The sequence below is a fragment of the Heloderma suspectum genome, chromosome 13, assembly GCF_057233095.1.
Source record: "Heloderma suspectum isolate Gila_16-S chromosome 13, 16-S_ref, whole genome shotgun sequence".
Taxonomy (NCBI): Eukaryota; Metazoa; Chordata; class Lepidosauria; order Squamata; family Helodermatidae; genus Heloderma; species Heloderma suspectum.
Window position 1 is genome coordinate 31,994,772 of NC_139470.1, and position 25,731 is coordinate 32,020,502.

At 47.0% G+C, this 25,731-nt stretch overlaps 2 protein-coding genes across 2 annotated transcripts in view; one reads left to right on the forward strand and one right to left on the reverse strand.

Annotated features, from left to right (window-relative positions):
- Window positions 1-25,731, reverse strand: part of RSPH14 (radial spoke head 14 homolog) — a 140,114-nt gene that overhangs the window by 68,029 nt on the left and 46,354 nt on the right. The gene's annotated exons all lie outside the window — the stretch shown is intronic.
- GNAZ (G protein subunit alpha z) overlaps window positions 1-25,731 on the forward strand; it is a 94,997-nt gene that overhangs the window by 39,999 nt on the left and 29,267 nt on the right. Inside the window, exon 2 of the mRNA XM_084819915.1 lies at window positions 8,240-9,480. Coding sequence (XP_084676041.1) covers window positions 8,758-9,480 — 723 coding nt within the window. The 5' untranslated portion in view covers window positions 8,240-8,757. The remainder of the gene's footprint in view (window positions 1-8,239; window positions 9,481-25,731) is intronic.

Below are 25,731 nucleotides of genomic sequence, written 5' to 3' on the forward strand. Positions count from 1 at the left end.
GTTCTTGTATTATGAGAGGGAAGAAAAACATTCCCCCTTCTACTTTCTCCACATCATGTGTAATTTGTATTGTAATCTCTGACCTCTCACCTCTCCACCCCTGCTGCTCAATTGATCAGAGATTACAGCTCAGCCAAGGGAAAAGGGGGCCAAGGAGAGAGGCAGGGCCCTGGGGAAAGGCTGGCAGGCTGAATTAGGCCTGCAGACTGGAGGTTCCCACCCTGATCTAAAGGATCAAATTTGCAGTCTGCTGGTGCTTATTGAGCCAGCGCTGTCCATAGGTGCTCAATCGGCCTTTCATCAGCTTTGACTGGTAAACCAGCTGCGACCATACCTTGATGAAAATGGTTTGGCTCTGGTATCCTTCTGTTTAGACTTGCCATGCATCGTTTGTGGGGCTGCCTTTGAAAATGGTCTGGAAACTGCAGTTGGTCCAAATATGGGTGCAAGATTATTAACTGGGACTGGGCATTTTGCTCATATTATACCAGTGCTTTATCAGTTGCATTGCTCCCAGTTGGTTTCCAGGCCCAATTTGAAGTGCTGGTTTTAAACTTTTAAAGCCCTTGGTGGCTTGAGACCAGTGCCTGAAAGGTAGCCTTCTCCCCTACCTACCTACTCAGGTGTGGTGGGCAGCTACTAGGGAGAGGGCTTTCTCAGTAGTGGCACCCAAGTTGGAATCCAGTGGATTTCTGAATGCTCCTGGGAGTTTTCCAGTGGAGAGAGCTGGTAATCCAGCCAAGGCCCTAGTCAGTGGAATGCTGAGATGTGGTGGGCCAATTTCTATTGTGCTTTTCTGGTAAAAACCTCTCAGAAGGGGCTAGCATAGATAAAATATTCCAAACAACTGTGTATATCTAGGGTAGGGGGCGGGAAGTATGAAATAGTAGCATGAAACAGTAGCAGAAGAAAATAGTCTACAAACCAGACTAAAACAATGCATAAAGCTCAGTATCTACAAAGCCAGGACAAATGCAGAAGTATTTACCTGGCACCAAAAATGCATGAGAGAGAGCGTGCGAGCCTCCTTGGGGAGAGTGTTCTTCTCCTGAAGACCCAGCTGTGTGTGTGCGGGGGGCGACCTGAAGAAAGGCCTATGAGGAAGAACTTAGTAGCTGGCCTGATTGGTATGGGAGATGTGGTCCTTTGAGCTAAAGTCATGTAGGGCCTCACAGTCGAAGCAGCCCCATCTCCCTTCCCCTGCTATTCCATCAATCAAGCTGGCAGACGACTGCAGATCTTTTCATATTAAAACAACGAAAAATCCAGAGATGGGTACATGTGTCTCCCATATAGCAGCTTGTCTAGCCTTGACACAAAATCCTGAGAACGTTAAGAAATGAACAGGTGGTATGCTTCTAGCCCTCATGGTTGTATATATGGGTTTAAAACACGCAGGCTGTGTTTGGAAAAAGCTCCTGGGGTGGAAGGTGCTGTGTGCTTGAATGCCTTACTCCACAGCCTCCAATCTCTGATTTCTTTTAAGTGCAGAATCTGAGTTTGATTTCCTTGAAATAGAATTTGGGTTTCTTCTTGATACAGAATGTTCTCTGCTTATAGTTAAAAATTAAAGTATTCTCATGCCTTGGTTCATTTTCCAAAATATATGTAGCATATAAACTTGGGTGGTCTTCATATTGAAGCAGAATGCCTTTCCTCCCCCAACCCTCAATTTACTGCTTAGCTTTGGTCACTCTTTAAAAAACCAAATGTGCAACATTTTGAAAAGTGCACAATATACAGGATATGCCCATCTTGTTGCATTTCATTTTATTTCGGTCCATTGTTGTCCTGGAACTAATTTTTGGGTATTTCCTGTACTTTCTCTCATAATTGTAAGTCTTGTTACTTATTTTTAAGAAATGGGTCAGTGTGTACAGTTGTGCCCATATTTACCATGCTGAATTTGATGCTGTGGGGAGTGGAGAGGAAGAAGCCTTTGAGGAAGCAATATCCAAGGATCACAAATTAGCCAGGTTGAGAAGTAGCCTGCTTTTAGTTGGTGCAACCAGCTGAAATTAGGAAGGTGGCGAGGGCATCATGTGCAACAATACCCCCACTCTGTGGAACTCTCTCTCTTTAGTCCATTGTTGCAGCCAGGCACCGATTTAGCACATCCATAGCCTCACCTGATGAAGATGAAAAGGTGAAGTAGAGCTGCGTGTCATCAGCATACTGATGACAATGCACTCCAAATCTCTGGATGACCACACTCAATGGTTTCATGGAGATGCTGAACATGGGGGACAGAATGGACCCCTGCAGAACCCTATACTGGAGAATGCGGTCTGTGGCAAACCGGTTTTGTGGGATTGGTTCCAGCTTCTTCCTTCTCATGAAGTGGATATGGTGCTTTCATCTGTAAGGCTGACCACCTGCTTACTTGATCCTTGCCTATCTTGGCTCATTATAGGCTGCAGAGAGAGACTGGGTGAGGGGATCAGGGCGGTGGTGAATGCCTCCCTTGAGGAGGGAGTGATGCCATCAGCCCTCAAGGAGGCAGTGATAAGACTGCTCTTAAAGAAGCCCTCCTTGGATCCCCAAGTTCTGAACAACTTTCGCCCAGTCTCGAATCTGCCTTTTTTGGGCAAGGTGATTGAACAGGTGGTAGCGATGCAGTTGAAGGCACACTTGGAAGAAGCCGATTATCTAGATCCATTTCAGTCAGGCTTCAGGCCTGGGCATGAGACAGAAACAGCCTTGGTCGCCTTGGTGGATGATATGAGGAGGGCTTTGGATAGGGGTGAATGCTCCTTCCTTGTTCTCCTCGACCTCTCAGCGGCTTTTGAAACCGTTGACCATGGTATCCTCCTAGACTGCCTGGAGGGGTTGGGCATTGGAGACACTGTATTGCAGTGGTTCCGGTCCTTACTCTCCGGCAGGTACCAGAGGGTAGCACTGGGAGAGGAGGTTTCGGCCCTGTGGCCACTCACTTGTGGGGTGCCACAGGGTTCCATCCTCTCCCCGATGCTATTTAACATCTATGTGAAGCTGCTGGGGGCTGTCGTCAGGAGGTTTGGGGTGCGGTGTCATCAATATGCGGATGACACGCAGCTCTACCTCTTGTTTAAATCTTCACCAAGGTTGGCTGTAGAACCCCTGTCCAGATGTCTGGAGACGGTGAGTGGTTGGATGGGGAGGAATAAGCTGAAGCTGAACCCTGACAAGACCGAGGTACTTTTGGTGAGAGACAAGAGGAGGCTGGGGAATGTTGACCTGGTGTTAAATGGGGTATGGGTACCCTTGAAAGACCAGGTCCACAGCCTGGGGGTCATTTTGGACTCCCAGCTGTCCATGGAGGCTCAGGTGTCAGCTGTGAGCTGGACAGCGCTGTATCAACTCCATCTGATACGGCGGCTGCGCCCCTTCCTTCCCGACCATCTGCGCCCATTGATACTACACGCCCTGGTGTCCTCTCGTTTAGCCTACCGTAATGCGCTTTACGTGGGGTTACCCTTGAAGGTAGTTCAGAAGCTGCAGCTGGTAACAGAACGCAGCAGCTCGCCTGATTAAAGGCAGCTGCTGGCGTGATCACATCACTTTGGTGCTGAAGGAGTTACACTGGTTACCAACTGTTTTCCAGGTCAAATTCAAGGTGTTGGTTTTGACCTTTAAAACCCTATATGGTTCCGGCCCAGCCTATCTCAAGGAATGCCTCCAGCAACACCAGACAGGCTGCTTAGCAAGATCAGCCTCGGATGGCCTTCTCTCTGTCCCATCAGCCAGGACAGCTAGGCTGGTGAGGACGAGGGAGGGGGCCTTTTCTGTGGTGGCCCCCACTCTGTGGAACTCCCTCCCTAGGGAAGGGGGGTTAGGGTATTTTTAGAAATGTGATGTTTTTAAAGTAGAATTTTATTGTTTTAAACTGTTTTTATTATTGTACATTGCCCAGAGTGGCTGGGTGACCAGCCAGATGGACGATTAATAAATTTAATAAATAAAAATAATAAAATAAAATAAATGCATGTGGCTGAGCAATATTCCCCAAGCACCACCTTCTGCAGCCAGCTATCTAAGTAGGAGTGAAATCACTGGAATGCAGTACCTCCCACTCCCAGCACAATTGCCCCAGAAGCATATCATGCTTGATGGTATCGAAAGCCTCTGAGAGATCAAGAAGAATCCACAAAGTCACGCTCCCCCTGTCTTTCTCCTGACATTGGCCATCATACAGGGTGACCATTTTAGTCAATTTATATCCTGCCTTTCCAGCAGAATATGCCCAAGTTGGCTAATAACATAAAGCTTAAAAAAATATCAATATCGAAATAAATCAAAACAGGGTTAAACAACACCACATCAATAAAATAAGCATGAGGCAAAGAGACAGCAGATAAAATATTAGAGAAAATTAACCCACCAAGTTAATAAATGCCTGCTGGAATGGATGTACTTCTATACTACCATTCAGAGCAGCGGCGTCAATAACAAAAATAACTGTAAAGATAGCTAATCTCTGATAGGAGATGGCACAGTAAGAAGAAGGAACAGATGCCTTCAAAAGGCAGCAAAAGTTCCTATACTACAAGCTAACCGATTCAATGCCAGTTAACTGCTACCAGACTCTAGTGTTATACAACAGCTCTGAGCAGATTCTGACCAATTTATCTATGGGATTGAAATGACTGAGGAACTAACTGGTGCCACTGACAGATCATTTCCTATAGATTAAACAGTGCCCGGATCGAATTTGGCTGTCTGGGCTCTGCTGCTGCTTGGACTTCACTAGCTCCTGTGCATAGGAGGAGTGTCTGGAAGACTGGAGAAGCAAGCTTCTGTGGACAGGGCAGGGGAAGAACAGGGTCTGTCTGTGGAAGGAAACTCTTACTGGACTGACCTTCCTAGCTTGTTGCAGCCGCCCCCAACCTGGGGCCTTCCAGATGTGTTCTACTGCAACTCCCATAATTCCCAGCCAGCACTGTCACGGCCAAACGGGCTGGGAATTGTGGGAATTGCAGTCCAACACACCTGGAGGGTATCAGGTTGGGGGAGGCTGGCTTTGTGGTTCCATGTTCAACTGGAGCAGCTGTTGCCTATGCAGAGGGGGCAACATAGCTTCGAAGATCATTTGTAATGAAGACTGGTGGGCTGTGTATTCCAAACCCCTTTCGAGAGAGAGATGTCACGGGGACATGCCTTCTCCAGTGATGCCTGCCTCTTTATAGCATCCCTTCTCCATTGACGCCTGCAGATGCGGAACCAACTGAATGGAAGACGAGCTGTGTTGGATGAAGCAAAGCCACCATATATTCCAGCATTCTGTTTCTGGCAGTGGTTAGCCACACCTTTGGGCATCTGGTGGAAACAGAACACTGGAACAGAAGAACGTTTGGTCTTTATCTAGAAGGGCTGTTCTGTTCTTCCTGAACTGTAATTGGGTTAAGCATCTGTGAACCTTAACATCTTCCCCTTTTTGCGGAAACTATTTAATCTCATAGCTGGTTGCTGCAGGTTTAGTACAAAGGCTTTAGATATCAGTGGCATTGGCAGTTGCTTGTCATTTTGTATATTGTTGATCTTAACTTTTGTATCCATTGATTTGGATTTTTATAAGAAAAGTAGCAGGCAAAGAGAGAACAAGAATTTCAAGAAATGTTTAACATCACAGAGGCAACAATGTACTAAAGGCCAGGCTACCCAATACGTTGCTTAAAATGTTCAAATCAGATATAGCACAGGAAGAAAGTAGCAGCCATTCCACACACACACACACCCCTCCCAAATCTTGCGATTTTGAAATAAGTGTTTCAAAGGAGAAGTGTGTCTCACATATTTTTGAACAGTTAGTATAAATGAAACAGAACTTTGGTACCTGAATTTGAATATTAAGGAGGTTGGCTATGGCTAAATAGATGTAAAGGGAGGTGGCTCCTGGTTTTCTTGCTCAAAAGTATGAAGTTAATTGTGGTTGGATGTGTTGTACTGGCCCCTTTTGGGGTTCTAACAGGGCAGGGCAGCTTCATTCATTAGATCTCGCTGTATTGCTTGTGTTGGAAGAAATCAGCAGACCACAGATGACATAATATAAGGCACCCTTCCCTAATCTGGTGCCCTCCAGATGTGTTGGACTGCAATGCCCATGGCATGCTTGCTGGGAATGATGGGAGTTGTAATGTAACCCATCTGGAGGGCACCAGGTTGGAGACAGCTGATATACAGGAAGACAGGTGGAAATAGCAGAACATTTCAGGAACAAGACAAGTGTGCATATACTAATTAGGAAATGCTTGGAGAGGCTGACTTTTGAATTGCATTGATGCTATGGGAAAAACCTATGTTTTTGGTGGAACAACAGAAACAACTTTTTCCTATCCCCTGTAGTGGCACTAGCCTCGATCTTACTTCATAATGAAAGGGCAGGAGCACCGACATCCTTTCTGCAGAAAGACTGGTGTTGCATAGTGGTTAAGAAGATGCTGCGCTATGAACCAGGATGCCCTGACTTGAATCTTGCCTCAGCCCTTAACTCACTGGTTGCTCTTGTGCAAGCCATTCTCTCTCCCTCCCTCTCCCTCTCTCCCTCAGTCTCCTTATCTGCAATATGAGGGATAATACTGGGTTACCTTACACAGCTGTTGTGTGGATTACAAAAAGATAATGCATGTGAAGTACTTCAAAAGCTTGAAAGTGATATGCAAATAAACAAACAAACAAATAAATGGAAGTGCTTGCTCGCTCTTTAGTGTTAGAAATGTATCCAGGCCAAGGAAAAGAGTATTTAAAATATTGCTGTGACAGTGGGTAGCCTTGTGTACGCATGCTCGGCCTGCAATCCTATGCCCATGTACCTGGAAGTAAGTCCCATCGACCCTTCATGGGGCTTACATCTGGGTAGACAGATATAGGATTGCACTGTCACTCACCCTAGATATCTGTGAATATTTTTAAAAAGTTTCATCTGTGTTTATGTGGATAAACACTATTCCTTGTACATCATAGATTAAGAAAAAAGTATTAGCTTTAAAAACACCCAGTGCTCATGATAGGCACTATTCAATATGTGTCCATAGCAGCCAGACCAAACTGCACACCTGTCTATTGCAGCAGCACTGGCTGTGTTTCCGGAGGCCAGTTTTGGCTTTTTCCAGGGAATGGCTCAAAGTACTACAAAATGCAGAAAAAACAGACTGCAGCTCCCTAGGCCGATTTGCCTCTGTCTTTCGCAGTCGTGCCCTGGATGGCATCTAACATCTGCCACCGCTTCAGGTGACTTGCCTCATAGCAAGGCAGGTGCACAGTATGTCCTCATCCGCAAGTGCACTGCATTGCCTTGAGCCAAAGCCCCCCAGTGACACCAGTGGAGGTTATTTCCGTGCAAGTGGGCTTCGGATAACGTCTCAAGACAAATGTGGATTCCTCTGAATTTTGTGGATCTAGGATGTCATCAGTCTGTTCAGTACATGGACACTGATAGCTCCTCAGTTTTATTATCATGAAATGGAAATGGGTGCAATGAGATGCCATGTTCATCGTAGAAATGGGTGCATTAACAAGGCAGGATGGTGATCCCATCGATGTCCATGGTGCTTTCCCAAGTAATACAAACAAAGAGACAGGCCCCTGCCTCGAGGAGTTTACAATGGAAATATCAAGAGTGGGGGAGACAACATAAGGGAGCGGAGGAATAGGTGAGGCAAAGAAAACGGGGTGGATGTCAGCAAATGCCACCACTCATGCTGAGGCTTAACTACCTTTGGAGATAAGCATGGAGGGGTCTGGATCTATTTGAATAGTACATTGAGTCCGTGAGGCAAGGTCCCAATACAATGCTCAGACCAAAGAAACCCTCTAAAAAGAAAGAAGGAAAAGCCCTGATTTCTGCACTGGTCAATACTTGTGCCACTTCAGTGTGTGCAGAGATGCACCCACACATGCTGTTGAACTGAAGGGACCAGGAAGGAAGTTGTGCATCTCTGTCCTCCACTTTGGGGGAAGGATAGGGCTATGCAGGAAACAGAGGACTGTCTTTTTACAGCAAGGAGCTGGCAAACATCTCATGTTTGCTTTCATGTGGGGTGGGGTAATGAAAACATCAGTCTAGAAAGACAAGGGGATTTGCTTTGCTATTGTGCTGAACACATATCCTCGAGGGTCCCTCAGCCTTCAGCTGCTCTATGTTTCTGCTCCATTCCAAGATTTCCTGCTTGGCATAATAAAATGTGAGTGTCCCATAGCAGAAAAACCAGATTTCCCAATTGAATTCATTTACATTTTCTCCTCTGTCCCACTATCTTAACAGGTGAATACTGCAGATTCATGCACCCACACCTGAGCGGCCAAAAGAATTGTATGTGAAAGGAAAGCCAAAATAAATAAAGCTGCATCTGATGGCATCACTACAGCAACTGGAAAATGGAAGTGAAACTAAAGTGCAGCAGCAGAAGCAAGTGCAGCTCCTTACCTTTGTGCAGAAGAGAGTGACAGAATTATGCAAGAGAGCAAAGGGGCGTATTTGACACATTTCACCACTTAGTGGAAAAGGGAAGATTCTCTTCCTTAAGAGGAATGTGTGTTTATTTTCAGAAAATGTGAGTGCCATGAGCTCTGTTGACATGATTGTCCATTTGTGGTTGTGTGTTATGGTTGTGTAATCCTGCTGGGACTGAACGTCTTGGTACATGTCCACTGGGGGACAGTCACAGTGTTCTCCCCCCTCGCCCCCGTTTCCAGAACTGTATTCCAGTCATGCGAATTATTGCAGCTCTTTCTTAGAGGCATAATCTCCAGATATCCCCTTCTGCTAGTCTCTGCTGTACCATGGGATGTAGGCAAAGTTCTGAGGAGAAAGAGGCAGCGCGGCGGTCCCGGAGAATTGACCGCCACCTGCGCTCTGAGAGTCAGCGACAACGACGTGAGATCAAGCTCCTACTCCTCGGCACCAGCAATTCCGGCAAAAGCACCATCGTCAAGCAAATGAAAATTATTCACAGTGGTGGTTTTAACTTGGAAGCTTGCAAAGAATACAAGCCTTTGATTATCTACAATGCCATTGACTCCCTCACACGCATCATCCGTGCTCTGGCTACCCTTAAGATTGAGTTCCACAATCCTGATCGAGCCTATGATGCGGTGCAGCTTTTTGCCTTGACAGGACCTGCAGAAAGCAAGGGAGAGATCACGCCTGAGCTACTGGGTGTCATGAAAAGGCTCTGGGCTGACCCCGGTGTGCAGGAGTGTTTCTGTCGTTCCAATGAATACCATCTAGAGGATAACGCTGCCTACTATTTGAATGATCTAGAAAGGATTGCTGCATTAGACTACATCCCCACTGTTGAAGACATTCTGCGCTCTCGAGACATGACTACGGGCATTGTGGAAAATAAGTTTACTTTCAAAGAGCTGACTTTCAAAATGGTGGATGTGGGCGGGCAGAGGTCTGAGCGCAAGAAGTGGATCCACTGTTTTGAGGGGGTTACAGCAATAATTTTCTGCGTGGAGCTGAGTGGATATGACTTGAAGCTGTATGAAGATAACCAAACAGTAAGTCCATATTAGATTTTTCTTTGCCAGTCTTTACAGGTCCGTTTCTTGGCTTCTGATGGTATGTATGGGCTCCAGGTATGCTGCTCAGTTTCTGTTCTGAGTGCTTAAAAAGAATGGCTCCTGGAAACAACAGCATTGCATCATAACTGTCATCATTTTTCCCCTTGTAGTTCTAGAAGATAGAAGCCTTTCATGTAGGTTGGCCTCTGTGACGAAAGAGGAATGATTTTTATCATAACAAAAAAGAATAGGACTTACTAATGTCTCTGGCTGAAGCTTCATTGCTGTCCTGCCTCCTAAGCTGATTAAAGACAGACTCCCTTTGCAAAGAGACAACACTGACTGGACAGCCACTCATGGCTGGGATGTTGTGTTGCTCCTATTACAGCTACTGTTGCCACGTAGGTAGGTAAATGTCAAAGGTATTCTAGAAGGATTTTAACAGTTTCTTTTAAACAAATAGAAGTTCTAGAAAGCCTTTGAAACTTTAAAATTAAGTTGAATTAACATTTTTTGCTGCTTAAAATGACACCCATCTGCCTGAGCTGATACACCAGCCTCTTGAGCGGGCTTCTTGGAGTGTCATTTAAAGCCTGTTTTATGCCGTTAACTAAACAGCTTCTGTCTGTATCATAAAAACCAACTGCTTCTTTATAATAGTAATACCAGCTTTCAGTTTGCATGAGCAACCAAATACAGTAACTAGGGAAATAGCTGCATATGTAAAAGTGTGTGTGTATCTTTGCATTCATACTCTTGCGCTTGACCTTCCTCGTCAGTTTTGTTTGTGCTTTGCTTTCCAGTATCCTTGCAATACAGAATTTTTTAACTAAGATGTTAAGGCACATAATTGAAATACTTCTTTTGTAAAAACTTCTCTGTATGGAATTCATGGTATCCAGTCATCAAGTACTATGTTATAAAATGTTCTTCATACAGAAAACTGCATTTACCCGTATTTAGAGTTATTGGTGATATAGTATGCACTCAATGAATGAAAAAATCATATTGGGCTTTGGTGGAGAGCTGTGTGGTGTATCCTGTGAGCTGCTTTGCAGAGCCCTGACCTTAGGGTCACCACCACAGTGTTGCATGTTGAGTTTGCTATAAACTTTCAGAACTGGGGTGGAGACAGGCCAAAGAGCTCAGGGGACTTCCTTCTCTACTGACAGGCTCTTCTCCCTTTTCCTCCCTCTGATCACATGAAGTGCTTCAGGAAGCCTGGAGGATCTTTCCAAGCCTCTGATATGTGAATCCCTTTGGTGATGGCAAGAAGAGCTCAGTGCTCCTGATTATTATAATTCAGCTTTGTGTCCATAGAAACTGAGGAAAAGCTACAGGCCTATGGATTTTGAAACAGAGTACTTTTTATACAATGCAGGAAAGGCATCAGTTTCTGTAGGATGCAATTAAGTAGTAATATGAGACTCTATTTATAATTGATGTGCCATTATGGGGAATGACAAGCAGATAGAGTTGGGGATAAGAGCTGTTTCATTCAGACAGATCCTTCTGTTGTAGTGAGAGAGAATGAAGTGTCATTTGAAATCATATTATAATAGGTAATGTGGTTTTGGAGAAGAGGGCCTAAAGCAGTCCCAGATGACTAATGGTCTAGTGGTCTTGTGTATCTTGATGTTACTTTGGTATTGCATGCAATAGAGGTCACAACTTTTCTGGAGCAAGGTTAAAATTAGCCAGCAGAAACTAGCCAGCTGGATTTGGATCTAGAATAGGGCTGGCCTCTAGATCAAGGTAGTGGGCTCTCCCACACTGGAGGCATTCAATTTGAAGCTGGACAGCCATCTGTCAGGGATGCTTTGACTTAGATTCCTGCATTGAGCAGGGGGTTGGACTCAATGGTCTTGTAGGCCCCTTTCAACCCTACTATTTTATCATTCCTTCTGGTAGATCTCCAGATGTATTGGACTTCAACCACCAGAAGCCCCAGCCTGCCAATGGTCAGGAATGCTGGGAGTTCAAAGTCCAAAACATCTGGAGATCTACTTTTTGCCACCCGTGATCTAGACCATTCATATAATCAAGAATGTAAGGGCGCAATTCTATGGTCACTAGACAGCATCTCGATGGCCATAGGATTTTTCAGTTTCTGGGAACTGAGCTCAGAGCCAGTGCTCTGAGCTTGGTTCCCAGAAATCTGACTCCCCACCCCTTCCCCTGCTGTCTTGTAGGAGGCGCAGGTCATCCCCGGCTCCGTGCTCAGAAGAGCAGCATGGAGCAGCTGAAAAGGGGACATTCCTGGAGGAGGGGAGGGCAGAAGCGCTGTTGTGACACTTCCTATGTGCTGTCTGGCCTCCCCCACCCCCCGCTCCGAGGCACCCCAGACAACTGAAATCAGCACTCTAGCTGCAAATGCAGGGCAGCCAGAGCATGCAGGAGAAGATCCCCTCTGCACTTCGCCCACCCTGCATTGGATAGTCAGCCACCTCCAAGTTTGGAGGCAGCCAACTATCCTCATAGGATTGCGCCCTTAGATAGGCAAATATTTACCAGGGGCTATTGAAATGAGAATACATGAAGAAAAATCCATTAATTCAAAATATTAGGAAATTTGGCTAAGTTGACTTTGAACCGTGAGACGTTCTGGTTTCTTCTCTTATTTCAGTTCCCGTTGCATGCTTTGTAACCACATTTAATTTTTAAGACCCTTTCTGTACATTTAAATAATTTTAAAATTGCAGTTTTCTCATCAGATTTAATTGGTGAAATGTAGTTCAAGAAACTCCCCACCCACCCCCACCCCCAGCATAAGGCTGGATCGAGAAGAACACCCAGGTTGTGAAGTTGATTGACTCCCCCAGTGAGAGAATTTACCAGCCTCCATAATTTCTGTTATGTAGATTCAGCCTCAGGCAGGTAGATAATTTGGCAGTTGCCTCCTGCAGGCAATTGGGCATCCTCCCTCCCTTAGGGAGACGTTTACCAGTCAAAGTCCCAACTCCTTCAAAGTTACTGTAACCACCCAGGATGGGCAAGAGTCCAAGTTACCTGCTGAAGTGTCCTTTTAAATCTGGTGGCCAAGACAGATTGAAAATCAGCCTTCTCCAACCTGGTGCCCCCCAGTTGGCCATTGGCCATGCTGGCTGGGCATGGTGGGAGTTGTAGTCCAACACATCTGGAAGGCACCAGGTTGGGGAAGGCTCATCATAAAAATGGTGACTGTGCCAGTATACGTAGCAAGTGCTGGACCACTATACATGGCATGTTCCTTTCATCCCCAGTTCTGAGAGAACGGGATTACTATTACACATAAATCAGTTTTATTGGAAAGAATATGCCACTATTATTCATTCATGATGCTATTTTTGCCATTGTTCACTGGCCAGCTATTGCATAGAGCCATGTGCCTTTCGGAGAATGTTTGTGGCATGCCTTGCATATCTGTCCACTTTGCTTCATTGAGCAATCTTTGCAGAGGTGCTCCTGAAAGCACTTGAAAATGCTGCTGACCGTTGTGGTAATCCTCGATTGCCAGTGAGAACAAGAAACGGAAGGAGAAACTTTGTGCCACGTGCAGTGATCAAATATGTATCAGATGGTCTAAAACCGTTTTTATCAGATATATTTTCCACATTTCTAAGTTTTTCCTCCTTTGCCATCAGCCTCATCTTGGTCAGGAGACATTAAAGTTGGACTGCTAAGTATACTTTTAGCAGGAAGCAAGGCCCATTGAAATCAGCGGGACTTCTGTGTAAACATGCTGTGGTGAAACTGCAAGGCATAATGCTGACGTTAATATTTTCCTACAGCAACAGTCTATACTGTCATAAGCAAAAATCTTTGGGGGATGAGGTACAAGATAAATTAGCAACCATACAAAGTAATTTCCTGCATTGAGCAGGGGGTTGGACTCAATGGCCTTGTAGGCCCCTTCCAACCCTACTATTCTATGATTCTAATACAGTTATGCAATAGAAGAAGATGAGAATATGGCAGTCATCTGGATAATGAAAATACTGTGCATTTAATATTTAGTGGGTTTGCAAAGCAGGTGCAGATTAAACCTGGAGAAAGCAGAAGTGTGAAATATAATCATCCATGACAGAGGGATGCATAATAAGTAAAAGCCAATCTCAGGAATACTGTCGAGAGAAGAATTTAACTCAATTGCGTAGTGTGAAGGAGCTATACTTCCCAACGGAAAAGTAGAAATTAGTACTGCACCATTTTTATGTGCATTTTTTTTACAATGAAGATTATATTGGGCCTGTCTGGATGATCAAACAGCCCACTGTGGCTTACGCAGTTGATTGTGGCACGTTCTGGTGGCCATTTTGACTATTCAGGCCATGACTGCAGCTTGTTGTGTCATCCGAACCCAGCAGGAATGGGTTGTGCAAGGGATAAACAACTATTGCATAACCCTAAAACAGGCCATAGGTTCTGTGAGGGTTGTTTAACCTTCGCACAAACTACCCCTGCAGGGTTTGGACAGCACAACAAGCTGCAGTTGCGGCTTGAATTTTCAGGATGGTGTCTGCAGGTCGTTGTGGCTTAAATAAGCCTCGACAGTCATGCAAACCTGGTCAATGGATGGCCAGAGAGGTGGGTCAGGCTGTATTGTCCAAGACCAGACAATGAATTTGAGACATTTAATTAGAGGAGTCAGAGTTCAGTCAGCATGACACCAGTGGCTGTATGAATAGCCCTCAGCCCACTCTTCTGTGGCAACTTCCTGGAACCTCTGCTTAGACCAGGGGTAGGCAAGCTTGTTGGGCCCATGGGCATATTTGGCAATTTAAGAAACTGTCCTGGGCACCACCACAAGATGGGCACACTGCAGATGAGAGAATTGGCCTGCAGCCACCTGCCATCTTCATTTCCCAAGCATGTCTCTGCACCCCACATGTGGCTGAGAGGCATCCATGGGCCAAGAAGATGGGAGCAGCTAGAGGCCCTCCCTTTGCTCTGAAGTGATCCTAGCTGCCAATAAGAAATTTAGTTTTGTTTGTTTTTTAAGTAGGAGGGGCAGGGGACCTTGGCAGGCACCAAAAAGGAGTATAAGGGCGCATTGGTGCCCACAGGTGCCATGTGGCCTACCACTAGCTTAGACAGTGAGGCTGCTCACTGAGGGCCTTCTGTTTCCCAGGAGCAAGGCTGCTCTGTTCTAGGTATTAAGGAACACATTTTCAACACAAAAGCCTGCCTGTTTTGCTTTTAGGATTTAAAAGAAAGTGATTAAGCTGTGAATTATTTTTCAAAGACAAAGCATTTCAAAGACTTGTTAGTTTCTTGTGGGTCTTTGGCTTTAGAGTAAAGTGTGTGAGAGTCTCTTTTGCAGGCCTGTGGTTCTCTTCCCACAATGTAAAAGGCTGAAGGGTAATTGTGTTCCTCAGAGCTTTATTACCACTATTTGTTTTAAAAAATCACTAACATTTTTTCTGTTAAAAAATATTCTATCAAGCTTAGTATCTTGGGAAATCTGACGAAAAGAGGATCAGTCTAGCTTTTTGTTAACACTTCAAGGATTTAGATTTGACAGAAACCTTTGCCCTGGGAGGCTGGCCTGTTAAACATGGTACATTTCTGCTGGGGCACCTGAGGACAAAACTGGTCTACACTGGCATGTGTTTTTGCTGGTGACACATTTGCTTCATTGGATGTAATAAAGAAACTTGCCCATGATCTTGCCACAATAAACCATTTTGGGCTGGCTCATTCAAGTGAATGACTTATCTGGCAATTTCTTCCCACCGTCCAAGGACAGAGGGATCACGCAGTGGAGTGTCTCATATGAACCAGCACTACGCAGGTACACCCCTGCTGCAACTTTTTTCTTGACAACAGTTCCAAAAAGTGTTGTCATGATCACAGAAATTGCAGCTGGTATTTCTTAGTGGAGCACAAGTTCATACAATACCCTTTTCCACATAAGTGATTAGTTTATGTCAGTTGACCTTCAGTATTGTAAGGTGTCAAAGCACTTTCCTGGAGTCTTAAAGAAGTACAGCTGTGTCTCCCTTATGCTAAATGCACAACTTGAATATTCCATTAGTGATTAAGATGACTACCTTACCTGGCATAGTCCCCTACTCTAAGAGCTTGCACAAAAAATCCAGCAACGCATTGTCTCGATAATGCATTCCCCAAAGCACAATAGTTGCATAAAGGGCCAGTAGCATGATAGGCAGGCCGCACCTTCTCCAGATCTTATCGAGAGAGAGGATACCTGCCAGGGAATAGCTGTTGTGCCTTTCAAGCTACCTTGGTGGAACAGGGCAGCAGCTAGTTAGATGCGTGTTCCACTACCTGCAGATCCAGTGAAGGATTTGAAAAGACTCAAGTGTATATCTGGGAAAAAGGTTGAGGCTGTTCATCGTAGTTGTAGGCACTGTGGAGTAAGTGATATCACTGCACATGGTAATCACAGTAGTGTGCAATTGTCCCCTGGAGCTGTGATCAGCAACATGGCACCTGTGAACTCCACAACAGCCCTAAACCTTCTCCATGGCATCCACCAAGTCTCCATTAATATTTTCCTGATTTAAGAAAAATACATTGAAAAACATTACAAACGTTTTACCTTGGGTACCCAGAGCTTTCTTCAGAAAGGAATAGAGGAGGATGGGGCAGCTGGAGGTGTGTTTCAGCATGCCTGACTAGCCAGCTAGCTCAAACATGGATGGGTGAAACATTTAAACTTTTAAAAAAGGATCTCTGCTGTTCCTGATAAGCTTGGGGACAGGGATGAGTAACTGAGGGGGGAGGAGTGGAGACCAGACAGTGGAGGGGGAAGCAGCAATTGTGGGGGGTTTGCCTGGGGTTGTGTGTATGTGTACGTTCTGCCTGTGGGTGTTTTTTGTGGAGTTGCCTGCATGTTTGTTTTTTTCCGGGTAGTTTTGCTTCTGTGTGTGTTTTGGGGATGCAGTTTTGCCTGTGACTGTATTTTCTGGCATTTTAAACTGATTTATTTTAAGCTGGTTGATATGAGTTGCCTAACTTATGTATTTCTTGCTATAGTTCAGGGGCAGCCCTTGGTGCTCCTGGTACAGGCCATAAAGCCAGCATCTCATGAAGCCAGCACCCACATTTTTTCCCCACAGCCCAACTGATCCACCCACCAGCTTCTTTCTCCAGTTTTACCCTTTCCTGGCAGGGAAAAGCTCTTACCTTTGATCAGCAGTTGACTGGAGATAAGAGCATTTCCCTGATAAAGGCTGCCCTTCTCAGCGGGGGCAGGGCCTAGGGAGGAAGCAGCTGGGTGATTCAATCCTGCTTGCATCCGAAGCCTGTCCTGCTTACTTCTGAGTAGGCATGATGCTCATGCTTGCTTTTGAGTAGACATGCAGATGTTTGGTATTTGGGACGCTATTTGAAAGTGCTGTTGAGTGATTCAGCACCACTTACTTACGAGTAGAAAAAGATTTCTCACCCTGGCACTGGGAAATGACACACCTCACTAGTGGCAGGGTATGTGTGCATGCATGCACAAGAGCAGCCCCCAGCACTCTAGCCAATACCGGGTGCTGCCCCAGGGGCTGAAATTGTTGTGTACCCCTGCTGTAGTTGATGCTGTTTTATTGTGTTTGTTGTAGATCATATTACAATTTCCTTTACATTTTGTATATTGCCCTGGTGTAACATACTTTTAATAAACAACAGATAGATAACGATGGCGGTTCTCCCCTTGCATGCAGGAGGCCAGCTAGCTTGGGGAAGGCCCCACCTGAGGGGCGAGGAGGCAGTCTTCATTTTCAGCTTCCATATGGAGACCTGCTATGGCAGGGACCAGTTTCAGTACAGGGCCCTTCCATTTGGACCGGCCTCAGCCCTGAGGGTGTTCGCCAAGATTCTTGTGGCACTGGTGGCCCTCCTAAGGACCAGGGGAATTACAATCCACCCATATCTGGACAATCTGCTGATATGTTCCCCATCCCTGAGAAAAGGCATTGAGGACACCAACAAGGCACTGGGAGTCCTATGGCTCCTAGGGTCCTAATCAACAGAAATAAAAACAGCTTGTGCAGACACTCCCACACCTGGGGGTAGTCCTAGACACTCGCAGAGATCTGATGACCCTATCCACAGATCACCAATCCTTGAGCCAGCTGGCACATCACCTATGTCTTGAACACAGGACCTGGCTTCTGCATCTGGTAAAGCTCCTGGGGATGATGGTCTCCTGCCAAAATGCAGTCCAATGGGCGAGGCTCCACTCCAGACCTTCCTACCGGACTCCCAGATGTAAATCATGATGAACCAGAACTCAGAAGTGGAGCTGCTTGTGGACATCTGTTGCTTGCAGATCTGATGGTCCAAAGAAGCCAGCCTCTTAAAGGGCATTCCCATTCAAGAGCTGTTTTGGATATTCCTGACAAAATACTTTTATCAGGTTGAGGAACAGTCTTCGAGGACCAGGGAAATTGGTTGATGGAGGAGGCCCGATGGAGCATCAAGCTCCTGGAGGTTCAGGGCCGTCCAACTGGCACTCCTCCACTTTGCCTCCAACTGAGGGACATCGAGTAAGGACAGACAACACAGTGGCCAAAGCTTAATCAATTAACAGAGGGGCACAAGATCCAGGGCCCTCCAGAAGGAGGGTATGAGGCTGCTCAGATGGGCTCAGTCACACATTGTCCACCAAAGCTCAGCATCTAAAGGTACAAGCTTTAAATGTACAAGCTGACAAACTCTGGATCCAGGGGAGTGGTCCCTACACCCAACAGGCTTCAGGGAATGAGCGGAATGCTTCAGTCCCCTCTGCCTCAAACTCTTTGCAGCTCTGCTCTTCTTCAGAAGCTTGCCTCATGCAACCAAACAGAGGGCATGAAGTTCATAGATCACCTCAGCCTGGCTCTCCAGTCTCCTATAGGCCTTTCCGCTCATCCCCAGAGTGATATGAAAAATAAGGGAAGAGCAGGCAGATTTGATCCTCATAGCTCCAAACTGGCCCAGAAGACTGTGGTTTGCCAACCTGGTGAACCTCTCCATGGACAAGCTATTTCCTTTCCCTCTCCAGAGGGATCTTCTGAGACAAGCCCCCATCGTCTGTTAGAACCCAGGGTTTCTGAACCTAACTGTCTGGAGGTTGATTGGAGCTTGTTAACCAGACAGGGTCACTCAGACAAGATAGTGGCTGACCTGGCCTCTAGGCAAGCTTCTACCAATAGAACCTGTGAATGCACCTGGTGTTTCGTCATCAGGTAGTGCCATCAGTCTGGGAGGAATCCCCTTACTAATAGGGTCTTGAACCTCCTGGAGTTCTTACAGAATGGCCTCTTAGCAGGCCTTAAGGCAAACACATTGAAGAGATAGCCCTGGCATCCATCTGAGAGAGAGATGCGAAGGCCCGGAAAAAGTTGGAAAAATCTGTGGGGGGGCATGGGGGGGTTCATTTTTTTCCAATGACTGTTTTTGGAACTGGAAATTCCAATTCCAAAATTGGAAAAATCAAACAGCTTTGGATTATGAAATATTTTATTTTAGAATTTAAAAGGACAGGTTGCTTACGTATAACTGTGCTTCTTTAAGTTGTCATCTGTGAACTCACACATATGGGTTATGTGCTTGTGCAGAACGGTCATTTGGAATATTCTAGAGCTAAACAGTACTTTAGGCGGGAGCCCCATCTGCCTTCTCTGTGCACACTCCAGGTGTGGCTCCTGCCTGCCTCTGTTCCAAGTCCACCGTGGTGGAGAAAATTAAAAAGGGTGAGGCATCGAAGTGGTGAGGAGAGTGGGCTGTGTGAGTTCACAGATGACCACTCGAAGAATGGCCACAGTTAACCAACCAGAAGATAACCACAGTTACAGGTGAGCAGCTTGTACTTCTTCGTGGTCTCTGTGACTCACACATATGGGTGACTGAAAAACAAAAAGACTTGCCAGAGGAGGGAGATGTCACACAAGAATCGAAGAAAGGACTGCTCTGCTAAAAGCTGCATCAGCACAGATTCCAGTATCCAGGTGATAGTGCCTAATGAATGTCAGTGATTGAGCCCAGGTCGCCAGGTTGCAGAGTTGTGAGAGCAAAACCCCCCTGAGGAAGGTGGCAGAGGATGCCATGGCTCTAGTTGACTGGCTCCTTACTTGTAGGGGGGCTGGAAGTCATGCCAACTGGTAGGCTAGAAGTATAGTTGAAACTACCCATTTGGTGAAGCGGTGTGAGGACACACTGGGTCACCTCTTCTGGGTCCCAAGTGGCAGACAAATAGATGGGTGGATTTCCACAAGGGGGATGTTGTAGAGACATAGAACTAAAATGCCCTTCTGACGTCTAGAGTATGCAGCTTCACCTCCATTGAGGAAGTAGGTTGCGGAAAGAAGGTTGGCAGTATGCTATTTTGGGTTAAATAAAATTATGAGATGATCTTTGGGAGAAAGGAGCAGTCTAGGTGTAGCACTACCATGTCCTTGTGAAAGATGAGGAATGGTTGAACATGTTGTAGAGCACATAATTTGCTAGCCCTGCATGCTGATATAATGGCGAAAAGGAAGGCCAATAGGCTCAAAGGATTTAGCTATCAACTGAGTCAATACCACTGACAGACTCGTTAGACTTGAGGAGAGGCTGGTGGAAAAAGGTTAGCAAGATCTTTGAGGAACCGTTTGATCTGAGGGTGTGCAAAGAGAGAAAAACCCTCAATAGTGTTATGGTTAGCCGAGATGGCTGCTAGGTAGACCTTGATTGAAGAGAGGGATAAGCCATTAGTTTTAAAAGAAATTAGAAAGATACTCAGTAAGCCAGACGATGTTGAGTCTAGTCGAGTTGGTGCTAGGAATGCCTGGAAAGCCTTCCATTTGGTAGCATACAAGGCTTGGGCTGAAGGTTTTCGCGAAGCAGTCATTACTTCTAAGACCTGGCTGGAGAAACCCTGAGGTTGGTTATTCTCCATGCTGCGAGACCTAGAAACTCCATGTCTGGGTGTCTGACCCTCCCATTGCTCATTGAAAGGAAATCTGGAAGGAGGGGGAGACAAAGAAAGGTGTGGTTCGACAAAGGGAATAGTGTTGCAATCCCCATTTGTCTCAGCCACGATTGGGTTATCAGGATGCAATGAGCCCCATTGTCCTGTATCTTGTTTACTACTTGTGTGAGTGGAGGGAAACGGGGGAACTTTTAAGTCAGGGCATCCCCCAGTGGAGAAGGAATGCATCCTCCAAAAAGTCTGGGTCATGCCCCTCTGCTGCAGAAAAGGTGGCATCTCACAGTTATGGCTGTGGCAAAGAAGTTGATTGTGGGGATACCCCATCTATTGAAGAGTCCCTGTGTGTCTCTCAGAGAGAGTTCCCATTCATGAGGAGAAGTTCCCGACCTGCTGAGCAAGTTGTTGAGGATGTTGGATGTTCCTGCAAGGTGTATGGCAACTGGGGTAATGTGACGACAGACACACTGATCCTGGAACTTGAGAGTGAGGCTTAGGAGGGGAAGGGATCTCATCCCTCCTTTTTTGTTTATACAGAAGACAACTTTAGTATTGTCCATTGAATTTAGGATGGATGATGCTTGTAGGGGTTTGGCAACAGCAAGAAATTTGAGTTGGTTGATGTGTAGCGCTCATTCCCAATGAGACCAGAGTCCTCTGATTGTAAGTGAGTGGCAGTGGGCTCCCCAACCCTGAAGAGGTACATCCGTGGTGACTGTTCTGGATGGAAAGGGAGTCCAGAAGTCAAGCTAGAGGTGTGCCAGGGTCATCCACCAGCATAGGGAATGCCAGATCAGTTTGGGGAGAGATAAGATCAGTTTGTCAAGAACAAATCCTGCCAGATGAATCTGATCTCATTTTTTGATCAAGTAACCTCCCTTGTGGACCGTGGGAATGCTGTAGACATCATATACCTCGACTTCAGCAAAGCTTTCAACAAAGTGCCCCATGATCTCCTGATGAGGAAACTAGCTCAAAGTGGGCTAGATGAAACAACGATCTGGTGGAGCCACAGTTGGCTACAGAATCGGACTCAAGGGGTGCTTATCAATGGGATCTTCTCAAACTGAGGAGAGGTAACGAGCAGGGTATCGCAGGGCTCAGTCCTGGGCCCAGTGCTCTTCAACATCTTTGGATGAGGACTTGGAGGAGGAGGTGCAGGGAATGCTGATCAGATTTGCAGATGTCACAAAATTGGGCGGGATAGCTAATACTTTGGAAGACAGAAACAAAATTCAAAGTGATCTCGATAGGCTGGAGCGCTGGGCAGAAAACAACAGAATGAAATTTAATAGGGATAAATTTTTGTTGTTGTTGTTTTTAATTTCTGGGGGATTCTGTTGTGTTTTTAGGGGTGGGTAGCCTGCCTGATGGGGCCGTGGTGGCTTAGTGGTTAAGATGCTGAACTGCAGACCGGAAGGTCAGCAGGACAGCAGTTCGAGACCCAAGTGCTGCGTGATGGAGTAAGCTCCCGTCTTTAGTCCCAGCTTCTGCCAACCTAGCAGTTCGAAAGCAAGAAACTACAAGTAGATAAATAGGTACCGCTTCGGCGGGAAAGGTAACAGCGTTCCATGCACCTTGGTGTTCAGTCATGTCGCCAACATGACCACGGAAGCGTCTTCGGACAGCGCTGGCTCTTCGGCTTAGAAATGGAGATGAGCACCACACCCTAGAGTCGGACACGACTGGTTGGGGACACCTTTTTTAGCCTGCCTGATAGGCGGGAGCGAGGGGGCATGTGTCCATCTGATGGAGGCAGTGGGGGGACTGTTGGGGGCCAGAACATACCGAGGCTGGGCGGCAGGCGCTGGCGGAGTGCTAGGGGCAGGCCATGCCAGGTAAGGGGAACAAGGGAGAGATGTCCAATATCTGTCCCCTGTTCTGGGCCTGTCCAGAGCCAAAGGATGGCTGGGGGAGACGTGACTCCATCTTCAGGCCTTTGTTTGCTGCTCTGCAATGCCAGGTCTGTTACCCAGAAAACATCCCTCATCCACGACATGATCCTGGATGAGGGTGCAGACCTGGCATGTATTACGGAGACCTGGCTGGCCGAGGCTGCTGCTCCAACTCTGGCGGCCATGGGTCCAGCTGGATTTTTGTACGCATAGCAGCCGAGGGCTGGGGATCGGGGAGGGGGAGTGGCTGTTATCTACCAAGAGTCCTTGGTCTTCACCAGACCCCCTCTCCGGGAGACCAAGGTTGCTGAGTGCATGTACTGGAGGTTGGGCCCGATGGGCAGTCTGGGGATTCTGCTTGTGTACCATCCACCCCGCTGCACGACTGACTCCCTGGCCGAGGTGTTTGAGGTGGTCTCTGATGTGCGTGTGCAGTCCCCTAACTTATTGGTGTTGGGGGACTTCAATGTACATTCGGAGGCCATCCTCACAGGAGCACCTGGGGACTTCACGGAGACCATGGCTTCCTGGGAGCTGCACCATATTCTAACTGGGCCCACCCATGTAGCCGGTCATGCGCTAAACCTTGTGTTTGTTTCTGGAGAAGCGGGGAGTGAACTGGAAGTCGGGGGTATATCCACCACCCCCTTGTCATGGTCAGATCACTATCTGGTGACGTTAGACTTCTCAGTTCCACAACCCCTCCGCAGGGGTGGAGGACCCATTAAAATGGTCCACCCCAGGCGTCTTATGGATCCGAATGGATTCCTGAACGTGCTTGGGGATTCTCTGGCGCATGCCAACGGCCACTCGGTCGAGACCCTGGTGTATGGCTGGAATGCCACAATCACTGGGGCATTAGATGGGGTGGCTCCGAAACGCCCTTTCCCCCTGAACAGGGCTCGGACTGCACCATGGTTCAATCTGCAGTTACGAGCTCTGAACCAGGAGGTGAGATGGCTAGAGCGCCGGTGGCGGAAGTCTCGCTCCAAAGATGATCAGACACGGGCTAGAGCTGTATCTTCCGCCTATCACGTGGCGGTGAAGGCAGCAAAAAAGGAATATTATGCTGCCTCTATCGCATCTGCAGAGTGCTGTCCCAGGAGGCTGTTCCAAGTGGTCAGGAGCCTGGTCGGTCCAGTGGCTCCGGAACCACTGGAGCATTCAAAGGCCTCCTGTGAGGCCTTGGCAAGGCACTTTGCAGATAAAATTAATCGGATTAGGAGTGTTACTTTGTGCGCTGTGGATACAGTTAGTGAGCAAGAGGTGGCCTGTGGCAAACCGGTTTTGTGGGATCAGTTCCAGCTTCTTCCTTCTGATGAAGTGGACAAGGTGCTTTCTTCTCTAAGGCCGACCACCTGCTTACTTGATCCTTGCCCATCTTGGCTCATTATGGGCTGCAGAGAGAGACTGGGTGAGGGGATCAGGGCGGTGGTGAATGCCTCCCTTGAGGAGGGAGTGATGCCATCAGCCCTCAAGGAGGCAGTGATAAGACCACTCTTAAAGAAGCCCTCCTTGGATCCCCAAGTTCTGAACAACTTTCGCCCAGTCTTGAATCTGCCTTTTTTGCGCAAGGTGATTGAACGGGTGGTAGCAATGCAGTTGAAGGCACACTTGGAAGAAGCCGATTATCTAGATCCATTTCAGTCAGGCTTCAGGCCTGGGCATGGGACAGAAACAGCCTTGGCCACCTTGGTGGATGATATGAGGAGGGCTCTGGATAGGGGTGAATGCTCCTTCCTTGTTCTCCTTGACCTCTCAGCGGCTTTTGATACCGTTGACCATGGTATCCTCCTAGACCACCTGGAGGGGTTGAGCATTGGAGACACCGTATTGCGGTGGTTCCGGTCCTTCCTCTATGGCAGGTACCAGAGGGTAGCACTGGGAGAGGACGTTTCGGACCCGTGGCCGCTCACTTGTGGGGTGCCACAGGGTTCCATCCTCTCCCCGATGCTATTTAACATCTATGTGAAGCCGCTGGGGGCTATCATCAGGAGGTTTGGGGTGCGGTGTCATCAATATGCGGATGACACGCAGCTCTACTTCTCGTTCAAATCTTCACCAAGGTTGGCCGTAGAATCCCTGTCCAAATGTCTGGAGACGGTGAGTGGCTGGATGGGGGGAATAAGCTGAAGCTGAACCCTGACAAGACCGAGGTACTTTTGGTGGAAGACAAGAGGAGGTTGGGGGATGTTGACCTGGTGTTGAATGGGGTATGGGTACCCTTGAAAGACCAGGTCTGCAGCCTGGGGGTCATTTTGGAGTCCCAGTTGTCCATGGATGCTCAGGCGTCAGCTGTGAGCCGGACAGCACTGTATCAACTCCATCTGATACGGCGGCTGCGCCCCTTCCTTCCCGACCATCTGCTCCCATTGATAGTACATGCCCTGATGTCCTCTCGTTTAGACTACTGTAATGTGCTCTACGTGGGGTTACCCTTGAAGTTGGTTTGGAAGCTGCAGCTGGTACAAAACACAGCGGCTCGCCTGATTAAAGGCAGCTGCCAGTGAGATCACATCACTCCAGTGCTGAAGGGGTTGCACTGGTTACCAGTTGTTTTCAGGGCCAAATTCAAGGTGTTGGTTTTGACCTTTAAAACCCTATATGGTTCCGGCCCAGCCTATCTCAAGGAGCGCCTCCAGCAACACCAGACAGGCCGCTTAGCAAGATCAGCCTCGGATGGCCTTCTCTCTGTCCCATCAGCCAGGACAGCTAGATTGGTGGGGATGAGGGAGAGGGCCTTTTCTGTGGTGGCCCCCACTCTGTGGAACTCCCTCCCTAGGGAACTCCGCCATGCCCCCTCTTTAATGAGCTTCCGCTGTGCATTAAAAATGTGGTTGTTCAGGCAGGCGTTTGGGGTGGGTTAGGGTATTTTAGAAAATGTTTTTATTGTAGAATTTTATTGTTTTAAACTGTTTTATTATACGCTTGTACATCGCCCAGAGTGGCTGGGTGACCAGCCAGATGGGCGATTAATAAATTTAATAGATAAATAAAATAAATGCCAAGTTCTGCACCTAGGAAAAAGAAACCAAATGCACAGTTATAAGATGGGGGATACGTGGCTCAACAGCACGACAAGCGAAAAGGATCTTGGAATTGTTGTAGATCACAAGCTGAAGATGAGCCAACAATGGGATGTGGCTGCAAAAAAAGCAAATGCCATTTTGGGCTGCATTAATAGAAATAGCTTCCAAATCCCAGGAAGTACTAGTTCCCCTCTACTCAGCACTGATTAGGCCTCATCTGGAGTACTATGTCCAGTTCTGGGCACCACATTTTAAGAAGGATGCAGACAAACTGGAGAGGGTTCAGAGGAGGGCAACAAAGATGATCAGGGGACTGGAAACAAAGCCCTATGAAAAGAGACTGAAAGAACTGGGCATGTTTAGCCTTGAGAAGAGAAGACGGAGGGGAGATCTGATAGCGCTCTTCAAGTCCTTGAAAGGTTGTCACAGACAGGAAGGC